The 17,225-nt window shown below is 38.0% G+C and overlaps 1 protein-coding gene across 5 annotated transcripts in view; it reads right to left on the bottom strand.

Annotated features, from left to right (window-relative positions):
* The window catches only part of SLC44A5 (solute carrier family 44 member 5), a 432,655-nt gene that overhangs the window by 197,454 nt on the left and 217,976 nt on the right, over positions 1-17,225 (bottom strand). For all 5 annotated transcript variants that reach the window (XM_027536863.1, XM_027536861.1, XM_027536865.1 and 2 more), the window contains exon 2: positions 13,865-13,906. In XM_027536863.1, coding sequence (XP_027392664.1) covers positions 13,865-13,906 — 42 coding nt within the window. The remainder of the gene's footprint in view (positions 1-13,864; positions 13,907-17,225) is intronic.

The following is a 17,225-nucleotide window of genomic DNA, read 5'->3' as shown; positions in this document are numbered from 1 at the left end:
TTGAAATTAAATGTGAAAAAGTATATAAAATTATTCTGCAGATTTGAAAATGAATCAAATCAAATCTGGAAGTGAAAATACAGTAAATGAAATGAAAAACTTAGTAAGTTTGACATCAGATTAGACACAGCTGTAGAGGCAATTGGCAAACTAGAAAGTAAGTAAAAATAAATTATTCAGAATGTAGCATAAAGAAACTAAGAATGAAAAAATATTAAAGCATAGTTGATACACTTGAGTACAGAGTGAGAAGTTTTACTACCTGTCAAATCAGATTTCCAGAGAGAAAGAATAGAAATGGTAGAGAGGGACAATGCAAGAGCACAGAAGTCTACATCTAGTGGCATCTAGTGTCCCTATGTCATGTTCCCCAAAAAAGGGTGAAACAGAGACACTTTTCAGAAAAAAAAAATAAGGCATGAAGGCTTGCCATTAGCAGCATCACACTGAAATATATTAAGTATATATATTCCTGGAAGAAGAAACAGTAAGTCAGATGGAAGGTGTCTGATGAAAGAAGAAATCTAAACACCTAAGAAGGGAGAACAATCAGTGGCTATAGAAAGCAACAATAATAGAGTATGTGGGGTTATAGAAAACAAAAGAAAATTATGGCAATTATAGAAGGTAATCAAAGACTTGAAGTATTGTACATTTTTTGTATTCTGTAAATAGGAAGTAAAATATTAAGGAGTTTTAAATTTTAATGAGTATGCATGCTATAATATTTTAAAAAGCAGAATTGGTAAACATTATTTTGAAAATATTATAGGAAGGAAAATGGAATAAGAAAAACTAGCCAATCCAGAATTAGATAAGAAAGAGAAGAAAATCTTTACAGAACAGTTAAGGCAATGAAAACGTACCATGCAGGTTTCCCTTGTTATCCAAAAGCAGAGCATTTCTATGAAAATTTTAGTACGCCAAAATGGCATTAAGCAAAGAAGCAATTACCATAGGACACATCTTGCTAACAGATGCACAAAATAAATTGAGATAAAGCACAGATGCTCACAGGCACAGTTTAAAGCTGTGGCACTGTGATGCTGAGACACTGAGGAAGGAGCCTGGTGTGCCTCTCTTGCTGCCTAGAATGCCTGCGGCCTCTATAAGAGGTGCATTGCAAAACAAGTGCTGAATGCCATTTCTACTTTTCATCTCTTTTTGCAAAAGTGAAAATCATCTTCTGATATCTTTCAGTTACTGAAAACAGATACAAATACAAGTCTGTCATAAAAAGCAAAGAGGTGCAAAGTGAACTTTTGAAAAGTAGGGTATACCTATATAAGGTGATCCATATTGTTAATGGACTGAATCCTTGTATCCTCCTCAAATTCATATATTGAAGTCCCAGCACTCAATATGATACTATCAGGAAGAAGGCTCTTAGATGAAGTCATGAAGGTGGGACCCCCACAATGGGATTAATGTCCTCATAGAAGAGGAGGGAGCTTCCCAGGTGGTGCAGTGGTAAAGCATCCACCTGCCAATGCAGGAGATACAGGAGACGTGGGTTTGATCCCTGGGTTGGGAAGATCCCCTGGAGTAGGAAATGGCAACCCACTCCACTATTCTTGCCTGGAGAAGTCCATGGACAGAGGAAGCTGGCAGGCTACAGTCCAAGGGTCACAAAGAGTCAGACATGACTGAGCAACTGGATATGCACACATGCAAAAAGAGGAAGGCAGACCAGAGCCAACTCTCTCTGCATGTGGAGACACAATGAGAAGGCAAACATCGTCAAACAAAGGCTCTCAGGAGGAACCAAATCGGCCAGCACCTTGGTCTTGGATTTTCCAGCCACCAGAATTGTGAGAAAAAAATGTCTGTTGTTTAAAAGCCACCCAGTCTGATATTTTGTTGTAGCAGAAAAGACATATAAAAACTCAAATATATTGACAATTACATTCAATACAAATGGACTAAATGTGCCTGTGAGAAATAAAAATCTTCATACTAGATAAAACAAATCCAACTATATGCTATATGCATATCCAAAAATAAGAATATAAGAAAGTTGAGGTAAAAGGATGAAAAAAAGATATGGCATATAAATCATAACCAAAAGAAAGGAGTTGTATGTTGTCTCTGAAACAGAAATTACAGTGGAAAGCACTACTAGCATAAAGAGGGTCACCTCATAATGAGAAAAGTTTCAATTAACCAGAATGCTGCAATAGTTGCAATTACATGAAATTAATGAAATTTTAAATGTACTTGTATAGAACTACCAGAAAAAACAGACAAATTCACATAGGATATTTTAACATGTTTTCTCAGTAGTTTATCAAATACTACGATAAAACAGGTCATAAAACCCCTATGGATATACATTCTTTTCAATAAATGTGATAGAACAATGGATATACACAAAGAAAAAAATAATAATCATTTTGGACTGCTACCTCACATAAGACATGAAAGTTGATTCCAGATAGAAAAACTTAAAGTGAAAGATAAAATTATAAAATCTCAGAGAGATTTATTGAGCAACAGGAAAAAAAAGGACTAGATACAAGGGAAATAAATGATAAATTTAACTACAACAAAAGTAAGAAATTCTGTTTTCAAAGGACTCACTAAAAAGTGGGATAAGACATTCACAGAGGATGCTAGTAACACCTATAACACTGAATTACTAATGCCCAGAGTATGTAAAGAAATCCTATGGTTCAAAGAGAAAAAGACCAACCAAAAACTTCATGGAAAAGTGAGCAAAGGACTTGAGTAGAGACTTCAGAGGAGGAAATCAAAATGGTCAATAAATAATAAAGTAGTATTCTGGAAACAGTGAAGACTTTATTTTCTTGGGCTCCAAAAACACTGCAGATGGTGATTGCAGCCATGAAATTAAAAGACACTTGTTCCTTGGAATAAAAGCTATGACAAACCTAGACAGCATATTAAAAAGCAGAGATATTACTTTGCCAACAAAGGTCATAGTCAACATAGTCAAAGCTATGGTTTCTCCAGTAGTCATGTATGGATGTGAGAGTTGGATCATAAGGAACTCTGAGTGCCAAAGGACTGACGCTTTTGAACTGTGGTGTTGGAGAAGATGCTTGTGAGTCCCTTGGACTGCAAGAAGGTCCAGTCAGTCAATCCTAAAGGAAATCAGTCCTGAATATTCATTAGTAGGACTGATGCTGAAGCTCTAATACTTTGGCCACCTGATGCAAATTGCTGACTCATTAGAAAAGACCCTAATGCTAGGAAAGATTGAATGAAGGGGATGACAGAGGATGAGATGGCTGGATGGCATCACTGACTCAATGGACATGAGTTTGAGCAATCTCCAGGAGATGGTGAAGGACAGGAAAGCCTGGCGTGCTGCAATCCATGGGGTCACAAAGAGTCGGACATGCCTGAGCAACTTAACAACAATTCCATTTCATTAATAATAAGGCAGATATAAACAAAAACCACAAAAAGAAAGAAATATATAACCCCAAAACACTTGTAAAAAGTAAAAAGCTTGAAAATATGATGCTGACAGAAGATGTGGAATAATGAGATCTCATACACTGTGAGTGAGACGGAAAACTGGTAGAACCACTTTTGGACAAGTTTGGAAAGTTGTTTTATTTATTGTCTGTCTTTTCCATTAGAATATAAACTCTAAGAGGGTAAGGGCTTTGTTTTATCCACTACTATATGCCCTGCCACTCTGAACAGCAATTCTGAGTCATAGCAGCTGTGGATTAAATATTTGTTATGAATAAATAATGGAATGTCACCTAGAACTGTCTTTTTAGTTATCTGTGCCAGCACTTTTTATTCACTCTCTAACATAGACAGGCCAGTTCAGCTTTTCATAATGCTGCACATGTGACTATCGACCAGAACGCATCACAAAACTGACTTAAGAAGTGCTATGCTTTCATATTTTAAAAGCTTGACTGCCTGCCAGATTTCAAACTTGCCTTCTACAGAGGAGACAATGAAAACGAATTCACAAGTCACGGCGAATGTGTACAGTTCTCAAGCACATTCCTGCCAATAGACATTTCCTACTGCTGAGGCAGCCAAGGATGGGTGCAAACTCCAGCTTCAGGTTCATCAAGAAGAAATAATAATTTAAACCGGGGTTCTGCAACAACCTAAAGGGGTGGGATGGGTAGGAAGGTGGAAGGGAGGTTCAAGAGGCAGGGGATATATGTATACCTATGGCTGATTCATGTTGATATTTGGCAGAAACCAACACGGTTCTGTAAAGGAATTATATTTCAATTTAAAAAAAAATTAAAAATAAAAGAAAGAATATAGGGTAAGATTTGCCACACTCTTCTAAGGGTGATTCTTCTTTTACAGTTTATTTGCCTCAAAGGCCTGTAAATTAATATATGACCTTTCCTTCCATTAGTACTCTTTAAAATAAGTACTAATAAGTACTTTAAAGTCTAAATAAAGTACTTATAAAGTACTATAAAGTCTCTATCTCTGAAGAACACATAAAGAGTCTACCTGTAGAATCACTGCAGTTGTTACTTTAGCCATTAAATTCACCTGGTTATCTCAGGGCCATCAGAAAAGGCTCTTAGAGGATGGAGGTGGTGCCCTTTAGAGCAGCTTTATGTAGAGGTTAGCACAGCTGTGCCAAGGGGCTGTTGCAGGCATTTTGAAGATAACTCAATTTAGCCCAATTCCGATCATTCCCAAAGTTTTACTATTAATTGGATGATACCTAATTTGAGGTAGACAGCTGTTTAGTCACTCAGTCATGTCCAACTCCCTGTGACCCCATAGACTATAGCCCGCCAGGCCCCTCTGTCCGTGGGATTCTCCGGGCAAGAATACTGGAGTGGGTTGCCATTTCATTCTCTGGTAGCTAGGAGAGCTCAAAAAATCCATTGGTCATCCAGTGGTCTAATCAACTCTTGAGTTCTTAATTAAAACTTTCTAGATCTTCCTTTCTTCCAGGAATTCTCTATAATTTTGAAGACATTTATTTTTGACTCAGGTCTATTAGGTAGCTCTATATTCTCAAGTAAACAGTTTTGGACAGAATCTTTTCTATGCCAAGTCTGCTACTGTCTTCCACTTTTCTGTCGTTTAGCTGTTAAGTCATGTCTTACTCTTTTGTGACCCCATGGACTATAGCCTGCCAAGCTCAGTCTATTGGAGTTTCCAAGCAAAAATACTGGAGTGGGTGGTCATTTCCTTCCCCAGAGGACCTTCCCAACCCAGGGATTGAACCTGCCTCTCTTGCCTGGCAGGCACTTTCTTTACCACTGAGCCACCTGGTAACTCCCTCTTCCACATAGGCCAACTTTAAAATCAGTAGAAAAACACTTAGATATACTCCCCCATTACCTCTGAAACTTATATCTACTTCTTTTTATTTAAGTATAGTTGATTTACAAAGCTGTGTTACTTCCAAATGTACTACAAAGTGATTCAGGTTCTTTTTCCATTATAGGTTATTACAAGCATATCTACTTCCTAATGTTCACTCCTCCCCACTCTGTTATTGGTTAGAGTCACAAGTGAGAGATTAGTAAGATGTGCTTATTTATTTAGCAATATATATTTAGTTAAAACTTTTACATTATGATATTGTTTTATAAACAAAAATTTCCCACAATAAAATATTTCCCAAAATAAAACCAGTGTTGATGCATATGAAGAAATAAAAAGCTCTTAACTGATTTAAAAGACACCTGTATAAAACAATTAAAAATTACATTGTTGGTTTTATAACATAAAAAAGATATAGTAGAGAGTCAAACAAGAAACATAAAAACAAAATTTATATTCAAGTCCTATGTCTTTGACTCAGTATGTAACTTTGAACAAATTTTGCCCTTTCATACCTTAGTTTCTGTAAAAGGAAGGATGCAATCAATACACTACCTGTGCCATGGCTTGAAAGTGAGATCATGATGTGAAGTCATTTATAAAAAGTATGAGACGTTTCCATAAATGTGAGAAAGCATTATGATTACTACAGTTTTACCTTAAATACCATGTGTAACGTGTCTGACACATCATAGACCCTCAATAAAAATTGTCCTTCTCCATCCCCACTGATGTCCTAACAGGCCAGCTCAATTTTAATTCCCATATCCATGCCACTCACCCTGCCTTCCTTTACCTTACTAGTGAGACTTGAGAGAAAGGAAAGGATCACCTTTATATCTTCCTCTCTTGGCTTTAGCATCTGGTGTCCTTCCAGCCACCAAAATGACCAAATGTGCCTTCACATAGCTCAGCTCCAAAGCCTCCTGAACTCTGAGGCTCAGGCAACCTGGAATACTCTTCACTGACCTAGTGCCCATAAAATATAATGTGTCCTGACCAAAAAAAAAAAAAAAAAAACTTCCCTTTAAATTAATTTTGACCTCTGAATATTTTTCTCTGAGTATTGAATTAGCACTCAGTCACTCAGTCATGCCGGACTCTTTGTGGCCCCGTGTACTGTAGCCCACCAGGCTCCTCTGTCCATGGAATTCTCCAGGCATAAATACTGGAGGGGGTTGCCATGCCCTCCTCCACAGGATCTTCCCAACCCAAGGATCGAACCCATGTCTCTTGTGTCTCCTTCATTGGCAGGCAGGTACACTACCACTGAGCCACCTGGGAAGCCCAGGTATTGAACAGAATTGATTTTATTTCACTTGGGCACTTCCACTGTGGAGCTCAAGATGAATAAGAAAGAAAGCTCCTTCTGTGAAGGAAATCTCAGTGTAGAAGTAGTAATACGTCAATACTGTAACTCAAGACCAACACCAAGAGTGCTCGAAGGCTAGTATAACAAAGGCCTTGGGAAATGTGAAGGGTGATTCACATTCTGCTGAAGATACCAGGAAAGCCTTCAAATCAAGGGGTTGGCCTTTGAGCTAGATTTGGTGAGAGCCTAGGCCCAGTGGGTGAAGAAAGGAAAATCTGGGATGGAGAAATTCAGTGTGTCGAGGAAATAGTGAATCACTGTGTAAATATGGTGATAGCTAGCTTAGAGATTTATTCAGATCAGCTAGTTTTATCTTTCTTACTAATTGGAATTTAACTCTGTTCTCAGATCTCATTAGGAAAACCAACAAGTATGATTGAATACGTAATGTCACACACCGTTTCCAGAAAACCCACTCCAGAAGTTCAGAAGTTTTAAGGAAAACAAACTTGCCTTTAAAATTTAATATGACTTTGGGGCTTTCCTGGTGGCTCAGTGGTAAAGAATCCTCCTGCCAATTCAGGAGACATGGGTTCAATCCCTGGTCCAGGAAGATCCCACACGCTGTGGAGCACCTAAGCCCATGTGCCATAACTCTTGAGCCTGTGTTCTAGAGCCAGGGAGCAGCAACTGCTGAGCCCATGAGCCCTAGAGTCCTTGCTCCACAAGAGAGGCCACTACAGTGAGAAACCACGCAGCGAAACCAGAGAGTAGCCCCTCCTTGCTGAAACTAGAGAAAAGCCCGTGCAGCCAAAATAAACTTAAATATGACTTTTACACTCATCTGTTTCTAGTTCTCTGCTTCTTAAACACACACACACATACACACATACACCCACAATTCTAGATTGTTTCTTTGAAAGCTTTTTACTCTATGAGCTACTTTATTTCATATGAGACACTGTACCTGAATCACAGTTTAAGTACTTAGTAAACATCCAAAGAGAAGAACAGTACAGAAAGCAGGTAAGAGTTTGAGCAGTCAAGGTTCTCCAACAGATTCTTTAGGGGGAAAAAAATGCTTGAAATGGTGTAAATCAAGATGTAGTAAATAGAGAAATAGAGAACAGACTGTGGTTGCCAAGGGGAATGGAGAGGGACGGAGGGGGACACTGGGGGTTGCAGATGCAAACTATTATATATAGGATAAACAAACAACAAAGCCTTACTGTATAGCACAGGGAACTATATTCAATATCCTGTGATAAACCATAATGGACAAGAATATGGAAAAAATGTGTGTGTGTGTATATATATATATATACGAATCATTTTGCTGTACAGCGGAAATCAACACCACATTGTAAATCAACTATACTTCAAAAATTATTTTAAAAACAAAACAAAAACATGCAGTGAATATGTGAAGCAAAGAGGAAACTGGTATAAGCATGCACGTCATATTTAGTATATTTAAAGTAGCAATAGAGATTACTGTGCCAATGGTATACTTGATAAACTTAAGACTCAGCTTAAGATGTTAATTATATAAAAAGCCAAATTTTTTGCATTGCACCTGGATATCATGCTCCCTGTGCTTAAGGAATACATTGGTTTATACATTTGCAGAAAAGTATTTAATTAGGTTTATAAAAGTTTAACAAATAACTAACAATTTTTGAATATTTATTTAGGCTAGTATATCACTAACCCAGGTATTTGAGTAAAATGTCAGTATTATCAGGAAATGTTGCTTTAACCAGAATTATCTTACAGAGTAACCAAGAAAAAAAAGGCCTCCTGCTAAGTATCACATTTAAGAAGACCATCTGACCAATCAGGTCAAGGTTTTTATCATAATCAGTGATGTGAGTAATTATTTGTTCTGTAGTCCTAATGAGCTCTGACTTAGGTGGCATCAACTCAGTTTTTCTGGAAGATGTGTTTGTAAAATCTACTTTAAGTAGGTATCTTGATATCATAACAAAATTGACTTTGGCTCTCCCTTTCTCACATGCCATCATATACACACCAATGCACACACACACATGACACTCACAAATTCAGGACAAATTGGTATTTTGAATGCTCAAAATCAAATGTCCTGAAAATGTATTTCAAGAAGTTCATTATTATTGTTTATTATTATTTCTTGTAGCTCAGTCGGTAAAGAATCTGTCTGCAGTGCAGGAGACCCGGGTTTGATTCCTGGGTTGGGAAGATCCCCTGGAGAAGGAAATGGCAACCCACTCCAGTATCCTTGCCTGGAAAATCTCATGGACAGAGGAGCCTGGTGGACTGCAGTCCATGGGGTCGCAAAGAGTCGGGCACGACTGAGCAACTAACACTATTATTGTTAAAAGGAATTCTGCTTCCTGAGGGATATGCAACTATAAGAACATTTCCTATGTTTACTGTTTCCACACTCTGCCACAATCTACCCTATAACAAGGAGGTTTACGTACGGAACATGAAGTGTACCAACCAGTTAGATACACATTAAAATCTGTCAGCAATACTAAACTATAGTTCAATGGATATTTTCTTTGCAGGCACACACCTCTCTTATTCTTATGGTTTTATGGACAATATTCAAAGAAAGCAAGAGTGATTCATTTCTGTCTTCTTACCACTTATATACTTTGGTATAAAATAAATAATCTGATAGGTATTACATTAACATGGGCTTCTCTGGTGGTTCAGATGGTAAAGAATCTGCCTGGAATGTGGGAAACCCGGGTCCGATTCCTGGGTCAGGAAGATCCTCTGGAGGAGGGCATGGCAACCCACTCCAGTATTCTGGCCAGGAGAATCCCCATAGACAATGGAGCATGGCAGGCTACAGTCCATGGGGTCAGAAAGAGTCAAACACAACTGAGCCACTAAGCTCAGGTTAACCAATTACTAGGTTTCCAGTTGAAGTTTTCCAGTTGGTTAGCCATGACCTGCTTCCAGCTCATATTCTCAAACCTCAATTGCACTTTCCCATTTAAGCAATCCAGTTTTCTCAGCAAGTTCTGAGCTGCGAAGATACTATTTATCTATGTTTAAAAATAAATTGAGTAGCTTAGCCTTTTTTTCTGCTAAGGGCGGTTCTAACTGAAGAGCTTTCTTCAATAAATAGAAAAATGATATTCTTCAATGTTCCACCCACTGGTGTTAAGGCAGTCCTGGTCATCTGGAAAAGAATGTCAAGCTCAAAAATGAACATTGTAGGGTCTCCTTCATTTTCAGGAGAATAGAAAGAGTTTCTGGGCTTTTTGTATGCATAGGCTATAATGTATACTTATGCCTATCTACATCTGAAATTATTATTTTAGAAAGAAGAGTATAACGTTTTAAGGATTTATTGGAATTTCTTTTACTTTAAACAGTTCCCCTCTTTTATTACTTTTTTCATCTCTTCAACTAGACTCAGGTAGTATATTTATCAGAATACTCTCAAGCATTACAAAACTATTCATGTGTGCTTATAAACGCCTAAAGGTGCCCCTTTCCATACAGTTTATAGAGTGAGTACTCCTTACTTCTTGTCCTTGTGCTAATGTGCTTTGCTCTCACCTTATCCTACAAGAGTAAACTAAACTGGGATAAAATGCAAACATGAGGTTACACAAGTAGAGAAAAAAATGAGTGGGAATTCTTGGTGATATTCAAAAACATATTAAGAATCTCTGGAAACATAAGATGAAAATCTGGACCAATTTTGCAACCAGTTTTGCTTTACTAGGCATCCTAGCTATCTGGTTACAAAAGCAAGGAGATATTTATTAATATTTTTAAGCTTTTAGGGGAAATTTAAGAATATTATGGAAGCCTAAGAATAACCATATCCCTCAAATTAAAAGTATAAAGGCTGAAAAACATAGTGTTGAGAGAGCACAGATTCTAAGATCTGGGTCTAATCCTGGCCCAGCACTCACAATATGAGGGAAGCCCTTTAAACCCTCTGAACTTCAACCCTTCACCTATAAAAGGAAGATATTGAAGATGATCCTCAAGGTTCCTTCAGGCTCTAAACCTCTGGCATATGGATGGATCCTGAATAAATGCTTGTTGAATAAAAATGCCTACAACTGCCAAAAATCAAGAGATTGAAAATGCAGAATACAGCCTACCCACACTGCTCTGATCCAAAGTAGAGAGAATGTAGAACCACTAGAAAACCAGAGTCAGTCTCATAAACTGTACAGAGGGGACAGAAGGAACAACATTCAAACCAGAGCAACCCTTCTAGAAGTTGTAACATACAGTTGTAGTCAGAACATTCAACCGAAATTCAGAGATGAACCTTGGTTTCCTGCAGAGATCAAACAGGAAGCTGAGCACCGCTGGAAAGAGAAGCTTTGACACGGGATCTGAGTGAGAATGAGGGTGCTATTGAAAGGAATCACTGCTGACAGAGACAGACAGAAGCAGGAATGGGAGCGAAAATGTAATTTCCCTGTTTAAGTACTAAGAAATAGAGTGTTTAACAAATCTTGACTGAATGTAGTTTGTCCCCTTGAACTCCTTAATAGTATGACCAGTTATGTTGGTTATATGAATGAATATTCTGCATGTGCTATAAAGAAGACCTAAACTAAGAAGTCTGCTGGGAAGGAGGGTTGAGGTTGTGGTCTCAGTCCCATGTGGAGAAATCACTTCAGTTTTCCAGTTGGACCCACTTTTATCAAATACTTCAAACTTCTCTATCCACTTACGGGCATCAAGGATATGTCAATGGAAAATTACAGGCTCGCCTCATTTCCTCAGGTGGGGAAATGAAGTTTTTTTGTTTAATTACAAAGTCTTCTTTAAAATATAAAACTTTATGCAGTTTGTATCAGATTTTTACTGTGCTAGTTTTCACAAGTTATTTAACCTCTCTATGCTTCAGTTTTCTCAACTGTAAAATGGGGGAAATGAAACCAATCTCAAAGAATTTACTTAATAGATTTCATAGATTCACATATATAAAGCAATTAGAACAGTATCCAGCACACAGTAAGTGCTATGAAAACATTTTATTGTTACTGTTGTCATGTCAACCCTCTGAAAGACCCAAGTAGCGTTCTAAAATCCATGACATTCAGCCTTCCTGATTCTCAAGAAAATGCCAAAATAAAAAGACATTTGGGAAATAAAATGAATGCCATTCTAGAATAGCCACCTTTATCTATGTTTAATATTAATAATTTGGAAGAGTAGGCAGGCAAAGTCCAAACCATTCCAAGAATTAATAATGCAAGATATATACATTTCAGTTATTTAAACCAAGTTATCAAAAACTAAAATAAAGGGTGTCCTGTTGAATAGTGTGAGGAAATCATATATTGTAATCAGTTCCTGCTTCCAAAGGCTCTTGTTCACATAGATGTGGAATAGCTGATTGCAATATTCTGTGCCAAGAAGCACTCAATGCTTTGGAGAGAGAGGAAGCCAGCTTGGGTTGCCAGATAAAAAAAAACTCCAAGGTAAGGAGAGAACTCTTTCCCAGGAAGTAAGAAGTCAATTTGACACTTTTGCCTGAAGAAAATGTGTCCTTTGCCCTTAAATTTACATTTGCTCCCTGCAAGATGCCTCTAGGCTTTCTGGAATTTCCACTTGAAGTCAAACTTGCTTTAGCAATAATTTTCCATTGTTACAGCTATAGCTAACACTGTTAGCCTGACTGAGGGGGAAAAAATGTAGCCATTAAAAGTAAAGCAGAATATTTTAACCCTGGGATTTTGACACTGTGGAAACATAATTTGACCCAAGTAAAATTAGATTAGGTAGAAATTATCCTGAGAAATAAAACTAACAATGCTAAAGATAGGTACATAAATATGAGTGTGTGTGTGTGTGTGTGTGTGTGTGTGTGTGTGCATATATATATATATATAGGGTTTTTTCTTCTTTTTTAATAAAAAAGGTTTGAAGAATTGAATATTATTTTTATTTAAAAATTCTATTGAAACTTTTCATGGACACAAATTATTTTAATTAAGAAGACAAACAAGGTTTGCAAATGAAAAGGTAACTCTGATCATGCATACATGCATGCTTAGTTGCTCAACTGCCCAACTCTGCAACCCTTTGAACTGTAGCCTGCCAAGCTCCTCTGTCCATGGAGACTCTCCAAGCAAGAATACTGGAGTGGGTTACCATTTCCTTCTCCAAACTGATCATACTGAGCAATAAAATATGATTTTGAATTATGATACATTTTTAGTCAGAATAACTTGACTGATTTCTGGTAGCCCCCAAAGGCTTGACTTCTATTTTTCTGTAAGGTAGGAAAAAAATATCTGCTGACACAGATCTTTTCCCCACCTAAGGTTAGAAAATTACAACTAGAAATTTATGATATAGCTTCTACAAAAGATTATATAACCTACCTTCCCACTTTATAGGATCATGTGTGATCAAATAAAATCTGTTTGAGGGAACTTTGAGAACTATAACATGCTATACAGTATAATAAACAATAGAATCTACACAGGTAAAATTAAAGTATACAAGAGTCCAAAAAGTGGGTTTGAGAATAGAGGTAAGAAGGTACATATATGCTCATCTTTTTAGTTGATGATTTGGAACCCAAGTGATATTGGAAGTCACAGCAGAAAAGTACTTATCTGTAGCTCTCAGGGGCAATGGGAGTGCATACATGAAGACAAATTCTTAAAGCCTGTGTGATTCAAACTTTCGTATGTATGAATCACTGAGGATCTTGTGAAAGTGCAGATTCTGATTTATTAATTCTGGGGCAGGCCTTGAGATTCTGCATTCCTCACAAACTCCCAGGTGATAATACCCAGGCCGTTGGTCCACCCGTGGAGTAGCAAGACTTGACTATGAAGGGCCGACTGAGGAGCAAATCAGGTGTTAGAAAATGAAGACGATTGGCTAAGACACTCATGAAACATCCAAGAAGATTGCTAGTGGAGATCTTGATCAGGAAAAGATGTAAATAAGACACATGTGTCAAAGTCATAAACTGGGATGGAAGGACCTAAAGAAATCAACATGTATGGGATGAACTGAGGTCAGGAAACATAGTAGATATATGATGCTCTTCCTTGGGGATTCTTTTATAACTCTGAAGAGAAGGAACTCCTTCAGGAGGTAGAAATCAGCCACATGAAAGAACCCAAAAAGTCTTCATCAGCAATTAGTCATTATCAACTAAATATTAGGCATTCCTAGAGTTTGAAAGAATCATATATTTGCAATAGACTGTCATAAAGCATTCTTAGACAAATTTAATACTTAGCACTCAGACTGACTTACCATATTTCTCGCCCTCCAAGTGAGTATCTGATCGTTGGTCTCCTACAAATAAGCACAAAGGGCAAACAAATCTTTATTTTTAGCAGTTGGTGTCTCTGGAGATCAATACCTGTTTCTCCTTGCCCTAAAAATCCTAGTCCTTAAATTTTAATACACAGAATAACATAAAGTCAGTTGGACTGGTGAACTGATACTTAATACCTGAATTCACTGATAAAGAGCACTAAATTTTGAATTAAAAAAACAAAAACTGCATGCAGAGAAACACACATACTGTATTTTTTCACTTAAATCCAAAAAATAAAACAAATGTCAATGAGTGTAACAAAACAGGAACAGAAACTGATAGATACAGAGAACATACTAGCAGTTATCAGAGGGGAAGGGGATGGCAAGAGGGGAGAAGTAGGGGAAGGGAATTAAGAGATACAAGCTACTAGATATAAAATAAAATAGGTAATAATTTTAAATCATTATTACAAATCTTACAAATAACACTTTAAATGTAAAAAAACCCCTGCATACTTGTAAGAACCTGTAATGGAAAATAATCTGAAAATACATATAATATATATTTAACTGAATCACTTTGCTTTACACCAGAAAGTAACACAGCATTGTAAATCAACTATACTTCAATAAAAAAAAAATTTTTTAACTGCATGAAAATGCTGGAGGTAAGAGGTTTGGGGGTGGGGAATAAAGCTATTAACTCTTCCATTTTTATCCATGCCTTGTACACCTTAGATGATATACAGACAGTCTTGCAAAATTCAGCACCAACAAATGAGGCATTTTGTTTATTTTCATTTTATGCTAATACTTATTCCTTAGAAGGCACATTAGTCCTGGAAACTTAATATGCATTAAATATTTATTAACTACATGCAGAATAGAGAAAAGAGATGTAATTTGAATTTAGCAGCCACACTTTAGCCATGTTACACATAGCCTTTGGCTTTCACAGAAAGCCCTACATGATAGATATTAGCATAGCCAGTTCAATTTGGTAGGTAAAATTTAGGGTTATTTGTGGGGAAGAAAAAAAAGGTAGCAAGCTCTATGTTGAACAATGATAGCATGTTAAGGCTTTAACATTCAAGTAATTCCACACACATATTCAACAAAAATTTTAATACTTTTGATAAGTACCCCATTCTTTGGTGCTTTATCAGATTTGCCAACCCATTAATGAATGCTGTTGAAAAGAATTCCCACTGTAAACCTGGTGGACAGAAATGACAACACTTGGTCTAAGTTCTAACAATAATAAATTATTGAGAGTCAGAGTTTGATAAAGAGTCAAGGGAAAGTGAATGTGTATAAGCTGTGTTTACTTGGAAAACATAATAATGATGATGATAAGTAGAATAGCAGATGACACCCCCCTTATGACAGAAAGTGAAGAAGAACTAAAGAGCCTCTTGATGAAAGTGAAAGAAGACAGTGAAAAAGTTGGTTTAAAACTCAACATTAAAAGAACTAAGATCATGGTATCTGGTCCCATCACTTCATGGCAAATAGATGGAGAAACAGTGGAAACAGTGGCAGACTTTATTGTTCAGGGCTCCAAAATCACTGCAGATGGTGACTAAAGCCATGAAATCAAAAGACACTTGTTCCTTGGAAGAAAAGGTATGACCAACCTAGACAGCATATTAAAAAGCAGAGACATCATTTTGCCAACAAAGGTCCTTCTAGTCAAAGCTGGGGTTTTTCCAGTAGTCATGTATGGATGTGAGAGCAGGACTATAAAGAAAGCCGAGCACCAAAAAATTGATGCTTTTGAACTGTGCTGTTGGAAGAGACTCTTGAAAGTCCCTTGGACTGAAAGGAGATCCAACCAGTCCATCCTAAAGGAAATCAGTCCAGAATATTCATTGGTGATGGACAGGGAGGTCTGGTGTGCTTCAGTCCATGGGGTCTCAAAGAGTTGAGTTGGACATGACCGAGCAACTGAACTGAACTGACTGATAATAATAAAATTATTGTCATTAAAAAAAGAATCAGCTATTGGTGCTGGAGAAGACTCTTGAGAATCCCTTGGACAGCAAGGAGATCAAATCAGTCACTCCTAAAGGAAATCAATCCTTAATATTCACTGAAGGATGAATGCTGAAGCTAAAGCTCCAATACTTTGGCCACGTGATGCGAAGAGCCAACTCATTGTAAAAGACCCTGATGCTGGGAAAGATTGAGGGTGGGAGGAGAAGGGAGCAACAGAAAAAAGATGGCTGGATGGCATCACTGACTCAATGGACATGAGTTTGATCAAACTGCGGGAGACACTGAACAACAGGGAAGCCTGGCGTGCTGCAGTTCACGGGGTCACAAAAAGTCAGACGTGACTGAGCAACAACAACAAGCTATTGAAATAGCAGTGCATGTTCCTTCCCACAGAGGCCATTTTCAGCACCTGTAATTCACAACTAGTTAGAAGAACACTCAGGATTTAACACACAGGCAGACATTTTTCAGTAAGACTCTCCCTTCTGTCCACCCCTTAGGCTCCAGGTGCCAGGAGGGAATCCAGGCACTCATGAAAACCTTTGAACTGTAGGCCCTCCCGCCAGCTGCCTGTGCTCTCCCACCATCAACGAGAAAACCTGGGCTTCTACCTTAGTTGCTTTGCCCAGAGCTCCATTTCCTTTCCTGTGTTCATGTACCTGGCAGTAACCCTGAGGTCCTGCCTCACTCCTGCCAGCTCTGAAGACAGAATCCTGCTCGCAGGGCTCTAACTCCTTGACTTGGATATGTCTGAACAGAGAGAACACCCAGAGCCACAAATGTTGCCATTTCTCTGAATTTCCAAAGTTTTCTGGTGGCTGGAATTGCCACTGTGGTGACCTGCTTGCCAAATCAGACACACTCTGGAGCCTGCTGCCTACCCAAACTGCGCCGGAGCTTAGCACACCCAGTATATTGCAAAGGACCAGGAAGCTGCCCACGCAGAGCTAGCTTCTGTAGCTGATTTCATTTCTCATTCTCTCCTGGCTTCACTGAACCCTGCTAAAATGGCCTGAGAGTCTGCAAGCCCAAGATGGATGTGATGCTAATAAACCTACATCATTTGCAAAAGAGGCTAGCTATAAACTCCTTGCTGAAAAAGAACACAGGACCCAGAGTATGGGCATAACTGTGTTCACAGGCTTATTAATTTCTTCCTTCCTTCAGTTCAATTCAGTTGTTCAGTCATGTCTGACTTTTCATGAACCCATAGACTGCAGCACACCAGGCTTCCCTGCTATCACCAACTCCTGGAGTTTACTCAAACTCATGTCCATCGAGTCAGTGATGCCATCCAGCTATTTCATTCTCTGTCATCCCCTTCTCCTCCTGCCTTCAGTCTTTCCCAGCATCA

Source organism: Bos indicus x Bos taurus, chromosome 3, assembly GCF_003369695.1.
Source record: "Bos indicus x Bos taurus breed Angus x Brahman F1 hybrid chromosome 3, Bos_hybrid_MaternalHap_v2.0, whole genome shotgun sequence".
In the NCBI taxonomy this organism is placed as follows: Eukaryota; Metazoa; Chordata; class Mammalia; order Artiodactyla; family Bovidae; genus Bos; species Bos indicus x Bos taurus.
This window is presented reverse-complemented; position numbering and strand designations above follow the sequence as displayed.